At 34.2% G+C, this 22,520-nt stretch overlaps 1 protein-coding gene and 1 long non-coding RNA gene across 2 annotated transcripts in view; one reads left to right on the top strand and one right to left on the bottom strand.

The window, feature by feature from the left end:
- Positions 1-22,520, bottom strand: part of LOC110376398 (G-protein coupled receptor dmsr-1) — a 49,800-nt gene that overhangs the window by 1,723 nt on the left and 25,557 nt on the right. Inside the window, exons 2-5 of the mRNA XM_049845255.2 lie at positions 19,600-20,006; positions 18,598-18,756; positions 7,140-7,276; positions 4,119-4,221 (exon numbers count right to left, since the gene is read on the bottom strand). Of these exons, the coding sequence (XP_049701212.1) occupies positions 4,119-4,221; positions 7,140-7,276; positions 18,598-18,756; positions 19,600-19,872 (672 nt within the window). The 5' untranslated portion in view covers positions 19,873-20,006. The remainder of the gene's footprint in view (positions 1-4,118; positions 4,222-7,139; positions 7,277-18,597; positions 18,757-19,599; positions 20,007-22,520) is intronic.
- LOC126055222 (uncharacterized) lies at positions 12,721-16,287 on the top strand. Its single transcript, XR_010277229.1, has 2 exons — positions 12,721-14,537; positions 14,600-16,287. It is a non-coding gene; the product is annotated as an uncharacterized LOC126055222 (long non-coding RNA).

Raw genomic sequence — 22,520 nt, 5'->3', positions numbered from 1 at the left:
CAGTATTGTTACATACTGTTACTGTTACAGCCTTTTCATCGTCCCACTGTTGGACACAGGCCTCCTCTCATACGGAGAGGGATTGAGCATTAATCACCACGCTTGTTACATAACACTTAGAATATTGACTTAACGTCCCATCTTGACCTTCACCTTGAAATTAACACAATTGTCTTACACAGTGATATATTACAGACACGCAATACTTAAGAGAAATCAATTAATTATAGGAGCGGTCTAACCTCAGTTTCGATAATGGCATAGCTTCACGCTATTCGAACTAATATCAATCTTCTCAAAGGAATACAAATTAATATCGAAAATCACTGGGCGTACAATAGTTCAACCGTAGACAGATATTATCGTGGTGATTTGATATATAGGCTGTATTTTGGGGTCACGTCGTCATAGATTTTCATAACATCAAGCTTAATCCGAACTACAGCTCGTAAGTGATAAAGATTGTCAATTCGAAAAAAAAAAATGTGACTAAAATCATTATTCTCATGTCTATAAATAGAAAGTAAAAAAAAAAACGAGAAAAAACCGTATTCCTGCATTTTCTCCGTATTTTTTGCTTGGAGAAGAAAATGTCTCTTAATAATTTGATTGTGAAATTGTCATGGAAACCTTTTAGTATGATAAGAAAAACATTAAAGTGCAATCTTTTGTGTTTTTTGTAGCATGAGCGATATTAATAAAAAAAAGAGTTAAAAACTATGCAAGTGGTACTAAGTCTAATAAAATAAGTTGGACACTGTTTCGTTAACTGGAAAGTAACGTAAGAAGTTTTTAATTTCAAATTCTACCCTTCCACAGAAGAATGTCTTGAATGTGAGAAGTAGTTACAGTGCGAAACAAAAACTAAAATTAAATTCCAGTACAAATAACTCGGAACAAAAACATTTACTTCTAAGAAACACTTGTACAAGAATCTGTGTACCCAATTTGTGAATTGACAGGTTTATATAAAATCTGCGTAAACAGCACTCAACCTGAACTATTTACCTGAATCTAGAATTTGAATATCCGTATAGTTACGGTAAATGTGGTTTTAAGCGGGTCACACACTACCACGCTTCACGCACTCAAAAATAATGGTACTCAGCTGCATGCGGTTAGACTGGAAGCCGACCCCAACATAGTTGTGAGAGGCTAAGCAGATGATGACACACTGCCACGCAACAGACATTGATGCCCCCTATGCATATTTTAGAGGTAGAATCAATATATATTCTTCTTCCTTGTCTAACTTAACTTTGATCTTAATTACTTTAGTAAAACTGACAAACTATGGACGTCCTTACAGATGCTTTCCGTTGTGTGATAGTGTGTGATCCTCCTTAGTCTAGTTTCCGTTGAACACGCTATTAGATTTCATGACAGCCGTTAGACAAGCTATATCGTTATATCGATAGAACGGAGAACATTGGCGTATGATAATACGACGATGATAAGGCTACTGATATTAGAAATTAGCAGCATAAATTAGTTAGTATTACGTAGGTATAGGTACTGTTAGAATCAATGGGTCAGATATATATCATAGTTATAGATATTATAAAGGTTCGTTAGAAAGAGCTTACGCACGTACTTATGAGATGACGGCAGATAGAAGAGTATGGAAGGAGAAGACATCTTCGCCAACCCAAAATAAAATTAATATAAGCTTAGGGGGCTGATGACGAGACTGATTTATCAATGTAGAATGAGAAGCATTTTTTAATAAAACTATAGGTAACTCGATTTTGAAAAAAACTTTTGCCTACCTTTTTTTCTGAATTCATACATAACAGATTATTTTATAGATTTCACGAGAAATTATGACATAGGCACTAAGGCCTTTTATAAAAACCCTGCTGACAAAGATAGATATTTTACATAACTGTATTGTACGAGTATTACAAAGGAAGCTGAAACCGTGAAAGTTATCAATATACGCGAGACGAAGGTTTGACGCGTTGATTATCTTGATTGACTGAAAAATCCACAATACGCATAAAAATAGGTCAGACGGATATTTTGGAAATTGTTGTTCAAATATGTATTGAAAAAAAATATTTTTGACGCTCCGTTAAGTTGACATGGTCGATGTTTCTGATTAATCGAAATGAAATCGAAGTATCTATTACAACAAATACATATCTAATTAATGAGCCTGGTTTTACTCAATCTAAAAGGAATTTGCTTTTAGCATAATATTGGGTTATAAATCTTTATTGATTCCATAAAGCAATATTCATTAGTAATTTAATCAAGTAAAGTACCGATTTCCTTGCTACCTAACCTAACTAAAATTAACTTTGATAGTTTGTATGAATAGTTAAGTGTTTTGAGATAGTTATTATACTTATAGAAAGGATCATGCGTCAATTTGTACCCATTTGTATTAAAGTGGGTCAAAGATGTGATCGGTCGGATAGTACTTACATGGTATATTGTCGCTACAGTTTTTATTATTAAAATTATATGTCAAACCCATTTTCTCGAAAACTCTTATGAAATGGTTATTTACGCGGGAAGCTATGAAAAGTTAAAGGTACATCAAGTTTTTATGATGATAAGTAAAGCATTGTCAACATATAATGACCAAGTGATTTGGGTTGCCTTTTATAAACTCGGTTTAATCTCGAGGGCACTGACATTATGAGGTTTTATATGTGAAGGAAGAACTTTCTGGAAAAACTTATATAAATAATATTCTATCTGGGTCTAACAGTGGGCATTTGAGATTAAGAAGACTTGTATTTTTTTTTGCGTAGTTAGAAATAACTTGTATTGGAAATTGTAGGAGAAATTTATATACTTAGGTCATATTTTCACGAAACTTTTATCATGTTTCAAACAATATCTACCATGAATTCTTCCGTGGTTCGTGGAAAAGCATCTGGAAAACTATTCGCCTGTCACGTTTGTATGTACTATACTATACAGTATGCTTTATTCATAATGTATTACTAAGTTACTAGTTTGTCGATAACATATAAAATTATAAACAAACTAATATTCCTACACTTCAACACGTAAACTCATTCTTAGGTAAAAAATATTTCACTAATTGAAAATTCCTTTTGTTCAGTGCGTTTAGTTCGCATAACCGTGCGTCCACCTATTTTTATACCATGTACTATATTCTATAAATTATAAAGTAATGTATAAATATACCTATCCATCGCGGTCAACTGATGCCGTAACATTTTTAGACAGGCAGCACTTTTTTATTCTAAAACTGCATTTCTACATTGAGTGGCACTATTTGTATTTTTACGTTTAGTTATTTGTTTGCCGTTCTGTTCGCAACAGTCATATGTTTTTTTAAATAGAGTTCGAAATAGACTTTTCCCTTTGATGGCTTTGCTGCCAATAGACAAGTTTTTTATATTTTTTTTAACCCGTTATGTTGACTAACGATGCAATATAGTTGATTGAAAAAAGTTCGACCCCAATATAGTTGCGAAATGGCTACCCAAATTATGTAAATTACATGTAAAATTTTCCATTGTCGTTCTTCTCATTGCGTACCTACATTGTTTATTTATAAAAAGTAATTTACAACATAAACAACGTATTTCTTCGAAATGGAAAATCACATAAGTTTAAGTACATATCAAAGGAAAATACCTTCGGATGAAAATGAACGATACGGGTCTGACAGACTGATTTTTTTTTCAGCAACTTATAAAATAAATACGTAAAAAATAAAAAGTAATAACAAAATATAAAATGGCCGTACTATATTGACAAGGGTAAATGGGATACACACTCAAAACAAATTCTCAATTATTGAACATTGATTGCTGTGAATATAATTTGTTTTATTTCTTGTTATTTAGCTTTGAATAGTCATCGCAATATATCTAAAAAAACGTATAATAAAGTAGATATTTCTAATATTCAAATATAACGCGAGCGGAGGTACAATAAACAACATACCTACGGAAAGTTTTGAGCATCGATGATCGTGAAAGAAAAAATAGGTATGTCTAAAAATTAAGAAGGCTATTAGTAAGATTATGTCGGATAGAGAAGTATTGAAGAAGAAAACATGTAGTACTTACTCCCAATAGAATAAAGGCATGATGATTATGAATAGCAAAAGAAAATGTAAACATACTTACAAAATACGAAGGTATGCACAATATAGGCGGTAACACGAAGCTGAGCAGTATGGCTATCGTGCATCTTCTATCTGTGCACAGCGATGGGCTGTACGTTGGATACCTGGGCAAAAAGTTTTACTTAAATAAGGCACTTTGCACACGGCGTCGTAGGGTAAGCGTATGATAAGGCGTGTTTTCGGTAAGATTCATATCTAACGGAACATGAGTCGCTTATCATCGGTCGCGTAACGCCAAAATAGACAAATATAAAATAAAACATTCAATCATTCAAACCTAACCGGTCGATCATACGCTCGACAAATTTTCCGTCAGATATGAACCTTCCCTTACAGTAACGCTGACCATCGGCGCTGACAGCTACGCGCGCAGTTTGTCTGAACATAGTCTGCACTGACAGCTACGCGTCATTCAAAAACGCTTCATAGAGTTTCATTTATTTTCGGCCGTCGCTGATGGGTCAGCATGCTCACTTTTTAGGATTATCGGGAAAAATATCACCAATATTTTTACAGCTAAAAACATACACCTAAAAAAGTTGGGCATTGATATTATTGCTATTCAAAACGATCCCTGTTATGTAACAAGCGTATAACCTTTCAAAGGAAAAATAATATTTACTTGTCACTCAATCCAACACATCGGACTTCTATCAAGTTTTTGTTATTACAGTGTGAACAAACCTGAACATTGATAGAACATAATAAAAACCATATTCTATATGCTTATATCTATATATAATCCTCAAAAAAAATTACAACGTCTGATAGCTTTCAACCAATAAATAAATTCATTCAGATAATTAAGAGATATACAAGTAAATTATATATTAGGAATATACGATATTGCTTCAGAATTACCTAATTCCAAACGTATTAAATGACACTGTTTTTAGTCAGAGATAATCATATAAGTTTGTACATATACCTTGCTATGTTTATTCTTTGTTTACGTCCAATATTATTAGGCTTGTTTTTACCATACCACCGAGGACATCGCGCCTTCATTGACGAATTTAGGTCAGTGTGTAATGTCTTTAGGGAATTTAGCTGTTCGGCGTTATCAATACGAATATATAGGTATAAATACTTAATTATTCCATCATTAATTACCATGTGAATCCTAGTTAATTAGGAGCAGTAACAGATACCTAATTACTTAAAATTTGTGACTTCATATTTACTTGGTTCTTCTAAACTACAGACAGACATGTGTTGCTGGGGAGTTTGTTGCGCCAATTCTTCTTCCCAGCAAAAACACGTAGGAAGTGGGCTGTCTTTTGTAAATTCCTGACGTTCAAAAGTGCTGTCTTGCAGCCAAGTTTGAAAAAATAATTTTTGATTTTGATTTTGACTTTATGCTGATTTTGATGTATTGAACACAACACACTATTTTTTCATTAGGTAAAGAACAAAATTTTATAATTTTGTGACAAATAAATTGGTTAGTTCTTAAAAGGACATGTTATTTATCATGCGTCAAGTATTTACCTACGTATACTCATGACTTATTTGACCTAAATTCAATGCCTTAACTATCGTAGGTGTCTGCGGTCAGTCCACAAGAAAACAAACAATTGTTAGGTATTTGACTTAAATACAAACTTTCGTTATTTTTTATACCTAAAAGTGCCAAGAGAATTAGATTCAAAAAGATAATCTCTTAAATTTTTGGTATTCATTTATAATCATGTCATTTAGGTTTAAAATTTTCCCAATGTTTTCACAAAATTAGTTAAAAGCAAATAAAAATTGATTACGAAAACAAAGTTTGCATAACTCTGTTTGAAATAAATCAAAGTTTAGGACCCAGCCATGTTGGTTTAAAATAAAATACGGATTCGTTATTTACAGTTCTCAAACATTACAAAATTATGTAGATCAAGTGGTTGCTTTGGGGGTTAAAAAGGGTTATTTTGAAACGAATTTGATCTCTATGGTAAAATATAAGGTTCTTAACAAAAATAAATGTTTAGGTACCTTAATGCCCATTTTCACCAACAAATACCTAAATTTAGGGATCCCCTAAGAGCATTTAGGGAACACTTAATGCGAATTTCGTTTTCACCAAAGTTTAAATGTCCCTTATAACCTTTATTATTGGGGGAGCCCTTATTCTAAGTGACACTTAGTTAGGGAAACGTTAAGAGATTGTTGGTGGAAACGGGCATAAGTGTACTGCATTGGGTGGCCCGGGTAACTGGGTTGAGGAGGTCAGATAGGGAGTCGCTCCTTGTAAAGCTCTGTTACTCAGCTGAATCCGGTTAGACTGGAAGCCGACCCCAACATAGTTAGGAAAAGGCTCGGACGATGAGTTTACGATTAAGTGTACTGCAAACTTTAAGTCGGCCCAATGTTTGTTTGGGCTCATTAATCAGTATGAAGATGAATGGGAGTACGCACGTTACAACATTAAGCAAATAGACCAGCTGAAAACTTTGACTTGAATTAAAAAATAAATTTCTCAACCATATCGGGTCAACTGCCTTCTGTTTAGTCTACAGTGTGCCCACTCTTAATGTTTATTTATGTAGGTCAATTAAAGCCTACAAAGCTTAAAAAATCTGAACCAAACTGTAAATGTTTTATGTCTACTGAAAATGGACGTAAATAGAGTTAGGGAGGTATACTTATAAAAAGGGTTTCATTAGCATTGTGTTTGGTCTGCCAATGACATTCATTTTCATTATATGAATAAAATAAAATGGATACCGAAAATAAATCTACGTATGGAAAATTTACCGCATTGCTTTTTGTTGAAAAAACTCAAATACCCATATAACTTTAATATGCATAGTTAAACAATAAGGGTGAGAAAGGATGATCCGTATTTTTTCGATGATATACCTAATTTACATGACGTTAATGTAAAAATTCTATCTCCAATGAAAAAACAGCGGATAGCTCGGTTATTGAAATTCACAGTAACTAAACCTTATCTAAATCTACGAAAATGTTTCGGTTATCGTTATATAACGATGCAACAATACAATGCAGAAAGTAAAAATAAACGGTGTCTTACTTGATAGCGATATACCGCCAGACTGCTAGCGATAACGTGAGCAGTATAGAAGCTGTGTGCAGGATCTGCGTGAAGTGACTGTGGAACAACATGTATACTGCCCAGGAATATGGCCGCTCTTCCTGGTCCGGGAACAGCTGTGAAAAAAACAACATTTGAATTTCGAACTGTTCGAATAATTGAAATAAATAAATGCGAGCCAATAAAATAAGTTATGTTTTTATGTCATTTAAAAAAATAACGTTATTCGAATTTGGAACTTCGTGGAAGTACGATTAATTTAAAATAATAAATAGAAGGCAGCATTTTTAAAAAAATGTCCATAAAATACCTTATTAATACTTTATGTTTTTGTTGTAAATAAAAGTAAATAGGTAAATATTGTATTGTACAATTCGATGTATTTTTAGCTACACAATTAATTTCTGAACCGATATTATTTAATTCTTTTTTTACATTTCCTTGTTAATGTGGAACATTATTTTGTCAATGGAAATATATTTTATTAAACCTTTTTATATTAACGAGTCTAAATAAAACCCTTAAACATGTATTTTGAAAACATTGTTTTTATGGCTTCACCCGGCTTGTGAATGACTGATAAAAAAGGTAAAGAAAAGATTTACGGAATTTAAAGCAGGATTTATTGTAATTCAGAAAATAGGATCAGTGGGTATATTTTATTACAACCTATAAAGAGGTTGAAAATCTTTATGATGTTGTATGAAAGAATTTGAAAAAATGATACCTAGGTATTAAATTCATCCTGAAAAGTCTGTTTTATACCCAAGTACTAGTAACCTGTAACCTAACCAGTAGGTCTGTACTATTTTGTGTTCTATGGATAGTGACTGAAATAGATCATCATAAAAGTTAAGAAGATATATACTAGGTGTCTGGATAGGAGGATTGGTATATTTTTTTAGCACGTTATCTTTTATTTCACTAGAACTTTCGTGGTTACTTATTGTACCTGGATAAGAAAACCAGATGACATCAGTCAGGGCCCTTCTCCCTATCAATAATAATATTCCATAGACAAATGGCGCCTAAATATCATTATGGCGTCAAAAATCCTCCGTGCAGGTTTCAATCAATCTTATGACCAAATGTTACCAAACTTTAACTATGATTCATCCATCATTCTATCTGTCCCGCCGTCTTATCGTGAACTCGTGAGGGCGTAACGGAAGGACATAACTGTTTTCCCTTATAGTTTGTACCTACCTATTGTTAGACTAATATTATCCTGTGTTGTTCTGTATGTTATATTCTCTTTTCATACATTAAGGAACTATACTATATTTACCGAAGTATACTAAATCATTTTAGTTTTATACGGACAACACTACCTCTACTGTGAGGACAACACTAAAAAGAGATTTTGACAGTTAGAGCGCGCGCTTCCCATGCGCTTCCTTCGTGGACTGATAAACTATGTTTTCTTACGATTGATATTAAATTGTGTTTTAAAAGTGAATACAAGAAGTTATTGTGATACGAATTGACGTTTTATTTCTGATTAAGGCTAGGAGATCATACCCTAGCTTATATCAGAAGCGGGAAGAACAGAAAACGCCTAATTACCAATGGGGCGCGAATGCTCCGAATACAATAAAATTAATGATCACGCCACACTATGCGAAACACTTAAACGAAGACGAGATGACCACAGCACTGATTGCTCAACCGCAATAATGTATCAAGGACTTATCTACTCAAGGAAAACAAAGCGACATGGTCAACAACTTGTGGAGCCTATAATGACGACGACCAGACAAGATTCTTGTGTGTAGATTACTGCTTGACACACACTGCGCCTGATGGCGATTAGACACCTTCTCCGCCGCGATGCAACAGGTACCCGAGACATTGGACAATCAGGTATAAGCATTAATATTTTTTTTTTCTCATTCCAATTAATCCATGGAATAGAAAACAATCATTTAATTGCCCAAACATGTATACATGCATACACACGCAGGTGCATGCATGTAGGATAATACAATTATTAAAGGTATGTGCTTAAAACATGTTTGCCACTTGTCATGGCATACAAATATAAAACCAGAAACATTTAGCTCTATATACTAAAAACTATTTGAGCTGACATTTCAGAGCTTCGGTACTGAGTTTTCTCTAGGTTATAGATATTTTGTTGTACATAATGGGTGCCATTCAAAATATAATTTAGCACATAAGTGCAGTTTTACATGGATGTGAACAGAGTTTGCTATTGATCCATTTGATGCATACATTTTTAAGGTGAGTAAATGTACAACAATATATTTCATTAGACATCCATAAACCAGCTGGGAACATGACAGATACTCTGAGGTAAACATTTATATCCTGAGTAATTATGTATGGTGTTATTTTTGCTACACATTGAATACATAAAATATTCATGAGAAAAGAGTAAATAAAGCAAGTAAAGCTAATTGCATAGTTCATGGGGATGATGGCCAAACGATTTGGTGTTAATGCATTATTTACATACATTACTGAAATAGACAAAGGAAGTACCTATAAAAATAAGTAAATAGGATACAACAATAGGATATTCATGATATAAAGCCAATATTACAATAATTAAAATTGAAATAATCATAATCACTTACAAATAGAGGTAGAAAATAAAGTGGTTAATTGACAACCAACAAAAACCGTGCGACACAGCTCTTGACTATTCTATGTACATTCAAAGCGCGGATAACAGGTATTAATAATGGATAATCAAATACTTTAAAGTACTATAAACACTAAACTGGTTTTTATTAATAAAGTAACTATGAAACTAAATGCTTCAAGCCAGTATGTTTCAGACAGTAAGTATGTTTTACCAATATCTTGGTACTGCCAATAGCATACATCATTGTTAAGTAAAACTTCATTCCAAGCAAATATCATTGCTTGTTATTATTTTAAAGAGTATCTAAAGTGAAAATTATAAAAATGGTAATCTTTTTAAATGATCTTTTCCATATTATTAACTGTAAATTGCCTCACCTAGAAAAAGTTAAACTGCTTATTCTATCTGAATGTTGGATGATATTACAGCTAACAGGTACATTATAGGACTGTAACACATTAAGGATAGTTTAATCACAGTAAAGATGCAGCAATTGTAGTAAATATTATTTACTTAAAGGATTTTACAGACTGAAGCATAATAAATAAATATAAATCAGTAGTGTCAATTAATCAGAAGAAAATATAACTCAGTATTGTCAGTAATCTGAGTAGCCAGATCAGATATGTTCTTTTTGAAAGATTTCATTTTAATTTGGAATCCACCACTTGATGCTGAGACCAGTTTTCTCAACCATTAAAAAAATAATAATAATAATGTCGGGACACCTTTTCACACACTGTTGGTTAGCGCCATGCTAAGTTATTAATTAACTTGTGTTATGGGTGCTAACACAACTGATAAACTACATATAGCTACACATATACATATTTATAAATACGTATTGTAACACCCAGACCACGGCCAACAAGCATGCTCATCACAAACATGTCGACCGAACCGGGAATCGAACCCGGGACCTCAGATTCGGCAGTCCAGCTTGGTGACCATTGCGCCATAGAGGTCGTCACCCGATAAATAACCCGAAGTGCTTAAAGATATGTATACTAGAATCAAATAAATACAAAATAAAGAAATTTCGGCTTTGAAATCTGAATCGAAAGCAGTCTATATATTATTAACTTAATAAATGAATATGGCAATTGGGTCAATAAGAGATAGGTTTGAGTTGGAACAAAACAACATTAGTTATACATAAAATTGTCTGATACTACACAGGAGCTATACCATCAGAATACATTATACCATACTGAAAAAGAAGTATGTGAGACAGTTAAAGAATAAAAGACTAGGCAATTAATAAGTAATTTGTCCTAGCCCATTAAAAAGTTGAATGCATACCAGGGCACTCAGTAAAACATATAGATTATTATAAATAAACTGAACCTGAACTTTTATGGATGGTAACGATACGAGTTAACATTTCTCTCTATACTCTCTTTATGACAGGAAATCTTGTAATTTCCTGGGAGGTAAGACATTTTATTCTGAGACTAAATTTCAGCACATATTGTATGTTAGACCTTCTCTCACAGAAAATTACATGTACAGTTTATGATGATTTTCTTGATTGATGTTGTGAGTCTATTCTGACCACTTATAAAATAGGAACCAAGATTGTGGAGGATCAGAGGAGTGAATTCAGTGGGGTGTCAACAACATCTTTAACAAGTCAGTAAGTACAACCACAAGTGTTTCACAGTCAACAACTAAGAAAGAGCATTGCTTAGTATTTATTAGTTTTGAACCATTAATTGAAAAAAAAACTGACTGATAAAGAACAATTTATATGGTGATTGGAACTTATATTTAAAGATGATGACATCTGGTTATGTTTATATTCATATATATTTATTTGCATTCCATGTTACAATAGATGTTGAAGAGGCTTAAAACTAAGTAGGTACCATTATAGGCCCTGTTAGGGCACAGCTAAAGAAGGCAATACTTTAAGGCACCATAAATAAAGAACCATGAGTTAAACTAGGCTCAGGGGTACTTTGTTGTCACTTTGTTTGTATTAAAATTGTTTCTACGGCACCACCTTCAATTCTGCTTTCGTATCCCTCATCAGGGATATAGTTCCGAAGGAGCAGAAAGCTTTTCCACTCACGCTTTACAACTTGTAGAGTTATAATTTGATTAAATGGTATTAACTAAAAAGAAAAGCTTAAATTGAGAAGTGTAGTGATTTTAATGAATTGTTAATTAATAAAACAATACCAGACGAAGAAAATTGAATGAATAAATTAAAGATTTGTACAATTTTTACCTTGATTATCTGTTATTAATTCTTACGAGCCTCTGTATTGAGATGAGAAATGAATTGAAAGATTCATACTAATTCAGTTTGGTTGTATTGTTGAATGATTGAAATAAGACTACATAAATAAACTTTTGATAAGTTCATAGGTTGGAAGGTATGCACTATGTACTGTTTTAGCTGGTTCTATTGTTTGTTGCTGAAAACAAACGACTCGAGGAAGAAAATGGATATTATGTATTTATATATTTTAACCACTACAATAAGGGATTAACAGAAACAATTGTAATGTTGTAACAATTGTAACTTGTAGTGGTCTGATTGAGTTTGATTGTGTTGTTAAATAATAATAATAGAAGACATGTATTGATTTAGTTCAACCATAGGCATTGCTCTAATACAAATAAGAGATGGACAGAGAAAAATGTAATTACTTGTACATTTCTCATTTTATTATGTTGTTAATTATTAAAAACTAGCGACTGGAATGCTAATAAAGAATTGAGTATTGAATAGACAAGATATATTGTACTAGTTGTGAGATAACGAATATAAATAAGAGATGGGCAGAGAAACTGACTAAAGAATTTGTATTAGCTACTTTGATCATATTGATGATTAATGGATACTAAACGAGATAAAATATGTATACATATTGAGAGATTTGTATATTGTCCAGTTTGAGGATATTGACAATTACGAGTCGTTTATGATTCTGAATTTAATACACGGAAGGATTTGTGTAAGGACGGTTTTGTGTAAGGAGCCGCTTGTGATAATATTATTAATCAATATTTATAGAGATCTTCATTGACACATACCTACTTAAAAAGCTGTGTATATTTCTCATAGCTCTCAATTCTTCGAAACTAAGTCCTTAAAAAATAAATTGTATATATTGTGCCAATAAAGTGTAATTGTGAAGTATATAAAATAAGACAGGATATTAAGCAATTGTATATTGTATTGAAGATCAATACAAGTGTAGTGACGCAGTTTATGAATCTAAGGCTGGATATTAAGAAATTGTATATTGTATTGTTAATGTACAGTAGTCCAGGTACTGGATAGAAAGAAGTTGTTTACTGTAATGAGAATTATATAAGCAGAAGCAATGTGTAAATACTGATTTGAACTTTGAATTATGATAGTGATAAATTTTAATGTGTTAATAAGGAACATAAGTTCAGAGACTTTGTATAATAGAAGTTTTCTATTGAAATGAGAAATGATATAAGTATTTTGATGCCAATATGGTGATGTTGACTTGTACTGCTTGAATTTGAATGAGGTACACAAATCCAGAGACTGGATACATAGGATTCTTTATTTAATGATTGATGATATAAGTATGTTGTCGTCGATATGTTCATATTGACTTGTAATATTGAAATTTGAATGTATTGATAAAGTATGTGTAAGATAAGAACCGAGACTGGATATAAGGAATTGTTTATTTGATGGGGAACTATATAAATGAATTCATGTCAATATGTTGATTTTGACTTGTATTGCTTGAATTTGAATGTATTGGTAAGGTACCTACACAAGTCCGGAGACTGGATATAGAGAATTGTTTATTTAATGGGGAATGATAAAAGTATATTGATGTCAAAATGTTGATGTTGACTTGTAATCGTTGAATTTGAATGTATTTATAAAGAAATAAATCCAGAGACTGGATATAAAACATGTCGATTATTGAAATAGGAAATGACATAAGTATATAGATGCCAATATGTTGATGTTGACTTGAAATGGTTGAATTTGAATGTATTTATAAAGAATATAGATCCAGAGACTGGATATAAATAAAGTTGATTATTGAAATAGGATATGATATAAGTATATAGATGCCAATATGTTGATGTTTACTTGTAATTGTTGAATTTGAATGTATTTATAAAGAAATAAATCCAAAGACTGGATATAAAACAAGTCGATTATTGAAATAGGAAATTATATAAGTATATAGATATCAATATGTTGATGTTGGCTTGAAATGGTTGAATTGGAATGTATTTATAAAGAATATAAATCCAGAGACTGGATATAAAACAAGTCGATTATTTAAATAGGAAAATATATAAGTATATAGATGCCAATATGTTGATGTTGACTTGTCATGGTTAAATTTGAATGTATTGATAAGGTACATAAGTCGAGAGACTTGATAGAAGGATCTTGATGTCAATTTGTTAACATGACTAGAAGGCGTAGATAGCTCCAAATAGGAGTGAATTCCTCGTTGCAGTCACAGTGATAGTAAGATTAACTTACTCTGTTAAACTTGAATGTTTTGATAAAGTATACAAGTCCAAATACTAGACGTGAAGTTGTTTACCGTAGTAAGAATTTGTACAAGTATATGGTTGCCAATTTGTTAAAATGGCAATGTACACAGGTCACAGTTTGGATTCAAAATGAAATGAAATGAAAATATTCGCAAAAATTGTTTATCGTAGTGAGAGTTTATGCAATTATATTGTTGACGATTTGTTAGCATGGCTGGAAGGCGTGGATGGCTCCAGTTGGAGTGAAGGTCACGATGCAGTCATAGTTAGAGATGGCTGGAAGGCGTGGATGGCTCCAGTTGGAGTGAAGGCCACGATGCAGTCCGTCCTAGTTAAAGATACGACTCTGGAAGGTTGGCACGATCGTGAAGCCTTGTTGGTGGACATCCTCTTGGCTTTGCGGTGAGGGGTCAAATGCAGATGTCGTGAGTTGAGATTGGCTGGAAGGCGTGGATGGCTCCAGTTGGAGTGAAGGCCACGATGCAGTCCGTCCTAGTTAAAGATACGACTCTGGAAGGTTGGCACGATCGTGAAGCCTTGATGGTGGACATCCTCTTGGCTTTGCGGTGAGGGGTCAAATGCAGATGTCGTGAGTTGAGATTGGCTGGAAGGCGTGGATGGCTCCAGTTGGAGTGAAGGCCACGATGCAGTCCGTCCTAGTTAAAGATACGACTCTGGAAGGTTGGCACGATCGTGAAGCCTTGTTGGTGGACATCCTCTTGGCTTTGCGGTGAGGGGTCAAATGCAGATGTCGTGAGTTGAGATTGGCTGGAAGGCGTGGATGGCTCCAGTTGGAGTGAAGGCCACGATGCAGTCCGTCCTAGTTAAAGATACGACTCTGGAAGGTTGGCACGATCGTGAAGCCTTGTTGGTGGACATCCTCTTGGCTTTGCGGTGAGGGGTCAAATGCAGATGTCGTGAGTTGAGATTGGCTGGAAGGCGTGGATGGCTCCAGTTGGAGTGAAGGCCACGATGCAGTCCGTCCTAGTTAAAGATACGACTCTGGAAGGTTGGCACGATCGTGAAGCCTTGTTGGTGGACATCCTCTTGGCTTTGCGGTGAGGGGTCAAATGCAGATGTCGTGAGTTGAGATTGGCTGGAAGGCGTGGATGGCTCCAGTTGGAGTGAAGGCCACGATGCAGTCCGTCCTAGTTAAAGATACGACTCTGGAAGGTTGGCACTATCGTGAAGCCTTGTTGGTGGACATCCTCTTGGCTTTGCGGTGAGGGGTCAAATGCAGATGTCGTGAGTTTAGATTGGCTGGAAGGCGTGGATGGCTCCAGTAAGAGTGAAGGCCTCGAGGCAGTCCTAGGAACGCAAATCTGTAAAGGTGGCACAGTCATGAATTCTTGCTGGCGAATAACCTCTTGACTTTGACCTTTAACTTTGTACCAAAATTAAAACCAATTTGTAAATGTGAACACCATGTAGCATTTTAATTGTCACTTTACTCTCATTTGTTTGTCGCGATTCTACATGATCTTCGCATGCTTTTACTGTATGTATCAATACATACAAATTGTAATACTTTATTATTTTTAAAAAGAGTAACCATGGAGTTTCTTGCCCGTTCTTCTCCATAGGAAGCTACTTTTGGAATGGGCAACTAGAATCAAACTTAGTTATAATTTTGACGTCCATAAGTGCTTGTAAAGGCCTAAATGAAATAAATGATTTGACTTTGACTTTGAGAAGTTTGAGGACAAACTTAGTGGTCAGAATGGCCGAATGTTAGACTAATATTATCCTGTGTTGTTCTGTATGTTATATTCTCTTTTCATACATTAAGGAACTATACTATATTTACCGAAGTATACTAAATCATTTTAGTTTTATACGGACAACACTACCTCTACTGTGAGGACAACACTAAAAAGAGATTTTGACAGTTAGAGCGCGCGCTTCCCATGCGCTTCCTTCGTGGACTGATAAACTATGTTTTCTTACGATTGATATTAAATTGTGTTTTAAAAGTGAATACAAGAAGTTATTGTGATACGAATTGACGTTTTATTTCTGATTAAGGCTAGGAGATCATACCCTAGCTTATACTATATAACTATATGTGTATGTCTGTGTATCTATACTAATATTATAAAGAGGAAAACTTTGTTTGTTTGTTTGGTTGTAATGGATAAACTCAAAAACTACTGGACCGATTTTAAATAATCTTTCACCATTAGAAAGCTATATTATCTGCGAGTAACATAGGCTATATTTTATCTCGGTGCAGGTAGTAGCTCCTATGGGACGCGGGTGAAACCGCGGGAAAACGGCTAGTCTATAAATAAAACAAGCAAATGTTGAACCTATTCTCAATATAATACCGACATTTATATTTTTTAGAAAAAAAATAATCTTTTGATAGGAATATAAAACTAAGATGCTATGACAGAATACTCACAGTCTAGTCAGTAGACCGTGTGTAATTTATTTGTTCGTTGAATCTAAATAAAACCTCAGATAGAAAGTAAGCAAGTAAGAGCAAGTAAGCACTGAAATACTAACAAATAAAATTTTAAATCTGAAACTACAAGAAACAAATCGTAACACAACATTGTTTTCCTGAACAGCAGACATGGTATTGTATCATTTCAATATCAAAGTATACAAATCTCCGTATGGTAATACAGACGTATATTTACATAAACAATATGTATTAGAATGTAGCTCCTTCACAGCCCTAGAATACACAATAGTATCTATGTGTAAAATATTCCAGAGAAACCATATTTTCTTGATTGATTTCTGACACTTACGCGATATTAGACATTTAAATAAAACTACTTTTACGGATTTTATCGGATATTATAATATAATAATATCAAGACGACCAACACCTTCTGAAAGTGACCATGTATGCTGTTAAGGATCTGAATCGTCGGGATCAAATAATATTAATATAACCGCGATAAAATCCGTAAAAGTAGTCATATTTTCTTTATTGACGACTAGCTCCCTGCGGTTTCACACACGCCCCGGGAGAACCACTTTTCGCAACCGGGTGAAAAGTAGCCTGAGTCTTTTCTCAGGCTCTATAAATTGTGTTACCAAAAGGCACGACAGACAGACAGACAGATTCACTTTCGCAATTTACCTTCAATATCAGGCAGTTTACAAATTCCTCGAAAAGGATTTTCACAGAAAAATACCTTTGAAGATCGTAGTTGACAATAAAATGAACAATAATTTAAATTAATAGTAGGTAATTGACAGTAAAATGAAAAACATTTATTTCATGCCTATAATTTGAGGCATGTAAAATATTTTTTAATTTGTATCCTCAATAATATCTCTTTGATATGTTTCAAAAGGATGCTTTACAAAGATTTTAATCAATGTTTGACGAGGAAATGCCTTTGTTCTCATTTGTGATAGCAAGGTCCATTAAAGTTATCATTCTTAAACGTACCGTGCTACATCAGAGACAAAATTGAATTCATTTTATGGTAAAATCCAAACAGCAGTAAAGAAATTTTAATTAGTTATACAATTCACGTGTTTTATGTTTCATTTGTAATCTTTACGTTGATATAATGATTTCCTTAATATTTGTTATTGTTTGTCAGAAAAATAGGCAAAACTGTGTTTACGCTTCCTCCTGTTATTGTTACAGGCACAAATCATTATAAAAATCGGCTCAAAAAGATAAAACGCCACGTTCTAAATTCAAATTTGAATTTGGAAGCGTGAAAACCAGCCGGGCTTGTCGAGGACAAAATAAAAGAGCGGTGATGATGATTTATGAAAATAATATTTTTACGCAGTCATGAATATCTGAAAGACGCCATTCAAATGTCATTCATATCTACTACCTGAAAAGGTCCTTTCAGGTATATAATATACTAGCTTTCGCTTGCGGTTGCACCCGCGTCTTGTAGGATGTTTGTTTGTTTATTTGCTTGAACGCGCTAATCTCTGAATCTACTGGTTTAATTATGGCAAATTTTTTCAGTGTTAGTATAGTTATCGGCATGAATCTTGAGCTCTGACCTGCACCTGCGCAGAAGTAATTTATGGGGTCCCTTTTGTGGTACGAAGTGAGGCGCGGGGGCGGGCTAAAGCGGTGATTGGCCCGCAATCCCCAAATCATTTTTGCGCTGATTTAGGTCAGAGCTCAAGATACGTGCCGATAACTAAAAGCCCGTTTATTAATGAACGCTCTAATAAATAGGCTACCGTATGGGACATCGATGTAACCACTGTCCTTCTATTTATTTCACTTTTAAATTTGAAAAAGATGGCATCTTTTTTGGTATTTTTTGTTATCTATCAATTAAAATATACTTGTTTTCTCTCAAAACTCACCAGATACCTGTAGATGGCGAAGGGCACGTACTCCAGCATTACGAAGACATCAGCCACTGCTAACCACTTCAGCAGACGGTTGATAGGAGTCACTGCTAGGTCTCGACGGGTTAGCACTGCTACGTTCAGCGCGTTTGCTAAGCTCCCGAATAGACATACCTGTAGGGATAAAAGTACAGGCAATCAATGGAAAGCTATTTTATTTTCGTCAGTATTTTTACAGTTCTACTCAAGGACAGAGGCTTATAATAATACGAGAAGGAATGAGCGTTGATAGCCACGCTTGCTCAAAGCGTATATACTTATTGGCAATTTCAGAACTTTTAAACACCTAAACCTATTTCGTCTAGACGTATTTCTTCTCCTTGACTCGGTAATGATACACTCAGAAAGTAATATTTTTAGGTTTTTCGTGTTTACGTAAACCTAGTTTGCTACCTGTTTAAAAGTAAATAAATTAACGTGAAGAAATATTTTCAAGCATGTTACTTGTATTGTAATGTAACTTTCAAGATAATCAACAAGGTTCTATAGAAATATTACAATTGTTAACTAAAACGCACATTATTCTGAAACGATTGTATTAATGAACTAGGCCGTGTAAATTCTGTATTAAAGAATCTTTGATATAAGTTAATTGGGGCATTTAGTGACGGAAACAAATCTCAATATTCAATTGTATTTGAGAAACAATGTAAGATTGTTGATTTATATGTCTGTTCTTTCAAAATCCTTTTATATCCTACAGTCAGGAGAAATTATCAGTTTCTATAAGTATTTCGGAAAAGTTCCAGGCAGGGTTTTAATATATTCCATATAAAAATACTCTATTTCGATTTAAACTAGCAAACTGGATTAACAAGCGAATGTGGATTAAAAGAATTAAAAAAAAAACTCCCATACCATTCAGAATTGAAACTTTTCCAATATCTAAATTGCATAATTTAGCTTCCTAGCAAAACTCAAAAAATACGAAACATATAAATAATAAGAAAAACTCACCAATAGACTAACGTATCCATGTATACTATTGTAAGCGAGAATCAAATCTCGGAATTCCCCGGAGCAATATTCCGACTTCTCACATTCCTTAACAACCGAAATATTGTATCTACTTCTCCAGTCTTCTAGAACTTTAATAACATCGCCGATATTGTTTGTATGGTTCGGCCCTCTGTGCTTGAGTATCGATATAAACCTTGGGTCCTCGAAAAAGAAGTTATATGAGCCATTCGAGCCGCCGATGTCACTGTGGGTATCATTGTCGGCTAGCATTGTGACCGACCGCCCGTTTGTTCATCACTTAAGCCAATCAGAACTATTTCTATTCTTCTGTACCCTGTTCAATTTACTCGTTGTCAATTTTCTCAAGCAACTCGTTGTTTTCATGTCTCACAGTTTTCTTAATGCTGTAACAAACGAAATTATCTTTTAACTAAAGTCTTCGAACAAAAAAACAAAATTTTAAACGCTTTATCAGATCGTAAATTATAAAGTTTTTATCATTTTGGTAACAAAATATTCCTAGGCTATTTATCAGTTGGGGAATGTTTGAATAAATAATAGCCAGACGGTACATGACACGCATTTCCAATAGGTACGGTTAACTTTGAGCATTATAAGGTATGAACAAATATGAGATACTTAGCGGTAATACTTTGGCAACTGATAATTAATATTTGTCTGCAATTGCGTCAACTCTTCGCGTTTCATTACGTCATAATTATATACCTACTGTGAACAGAATCAAAATCGTTTCAAAATTAAAAAAAACGTAGATAGTAGCTGCGAACTTTATGCCTGGTGATCCAACGAGTTTAACTACTAAAAAGGCCAGTTACATCTATTATACTCTACAAATGTTACTGGCCGTTTTTGTGTTTAAATACCTAAATAAATATATACTATCGTTGCAGTTTTAAAGCGAAAACTAGCTAGCGCATATAAATATTAGAGATTATCCAAATATACACTCAGCGGCACGGAATTTGGCCCAAACAAACACAAGTAGATATCAGCCCAGATAGCTGTTGTAAAATCTAATTTGATATGACATATTGTCAGTCCTTTCGTAATTGTTAAGTAAAATACAGAAAAATGTGTGTCTGTTTAAGTTTTATAACACTAGAAACAGATTCCGTTGTTGGAACACAAAGCAGAAAGTTAAGTTTAAATTCAGATAGAAATTGCCGAAGTACTAAGCACGTTCCAAAAAAAAATAATGATTATGATCGTTTTTTGTTTCTCTTTTTTTCACAATTTGATTTGAAAATTACCCTTACTGCAGCTCAAGTTGCTCAAGTAGTGATGCTAAGACGTCAAGGGCGTACGCAGCGGAAGATGGTTGAAACTTTATGTGCACCGCGTACAAGTTAAAGATATGCATAGAAAATGTATGACCAGACTGGCCTTTACACAAGAAGATTAGAAAATGGGGTGTAAGGTGTTCGTCCTCGCACGACGACCGATTTATCGTACGTGTAATAATGAAAAATCGGTTTCTCACTGCGTTAGAGATACGCCAGCCTTTGCAAACAGCAAGATAAGTCAATGTCCGTAAGTGCACAATAAGAAGAAGGGTGGAGGAACGGGATCTGCGTGCTCGAAGACCAACTAGAGGCCCGGAACTTCTCCCGCACCATCGCATAGCCATACTTAGGTTTGCAAGAGAACATGCAAAATGGACGCATGCCTAATAGAGTAAAATTTTATGGACCGATGAATGCAGAGTCGTCTTAAGAGCTCCAGGCGGCCGTAAACGTGAATGGAGAAAGAGCGGAGAATGGTTTCTTCCCACCACTACCGAGCAAAAACTCGGTTTTCATAGTGGGTCCATCTTGGTTTGGCGAGGCATAAGTTCAGAAGCCCGTACTGAATTATTGGTTGTCGAAAGTCGTCTGAAAACAGTGCGGTATATTGAAGAGATCCTTCAAAATCATGTTTTACCCTATCAGGGATTCATAGGAAGCGAAGAATTTCGTATAATGCAGGACAATGCTCGACCTCACGCAGCTCTTTGCGTAACCGATTACTTGTTCGATGTCGATATTCAAAAATTGGACTGGCCTGCAAGAAACCCAGCCATGAATCCTATAGAACATGTCTGGAACATGCTTAAAAGACAGGTCCAAGCAAGTCGTAACCCACCACGGACTCTTAGTGAATTGAAAACCGCGCTGGTACCTGCCTGGGAGGAGATCTCTCAGGTGGAGATAAAAAACATCATCCAGAGCATGCCAGATCGTATGCAGGTAGTCATCAGATCAAGAGGAAGAAACACCCATGATTAAAATTCGATAACTTTCTGTTTTGTTAAAAATGTTGAATTTAAAAGTTTATGGTGATTATTGCGGTAAAGGACTCTGTTTTCTAACTGAATGAAAATTAATGAAAATCCTCACAATTCTGTTGCATGTGAGTCATTTTCTTTTGGAAAATGAGTAAATTTAACAATTTTAAAATAAAAATTCCGATTTTTCATTTAAATAATGGTTATAAGGCCCAAATGTGCTTGGGCCAGATTCCGTGCCGCTGAGTGTATATTCAAATAGTGGGAGTTTCGTCGCGTTTATATAAAGATTAAACTAAACCGAGCGTGGCTAATTCCTCTATACTGCGAGTATTCCTAAATAAATGACAGCAGGATTTTTATTCAACCCAATGTAAAGCAGATTTTAATTCCATATTTAAAATGTCAAGTAGGCACCGGCAAATACTAAACGCAGCTGCAATTTGTACGGAGCTGCATTTTTTATTTTTTATTTCAATGGTTTGTTCTAAATATAAACTGGTAACCTTATTACAGTGAAAGGTTGAACAAGAATTGACTACTTTCTTCTGATCGACATAACACAAAATCATACTTCACCGTAACACCCAAAAGAAAAAAATTATAACAAGAAAGATTTGGCGTAGGTACACGA

This window comes from Helicoverpa armigera, chromosome 15 (assembly GCF_030705265.1).
Source record: "Helicoverpa armigera isolate CAAS_96S chromosome 15, ASM3070526v1, whole genome shotgun sequence".
NCBI classification, from domain to species: Eukaryota; Metazoa; Arthropoda; class Insecta; order Lepidoptera; family Noctuidae; genus Helicoverpa; species Helicoverpa armigera.
This window is presented reverse-complemented; position numbering and strand designations above follow the sequence as displayed.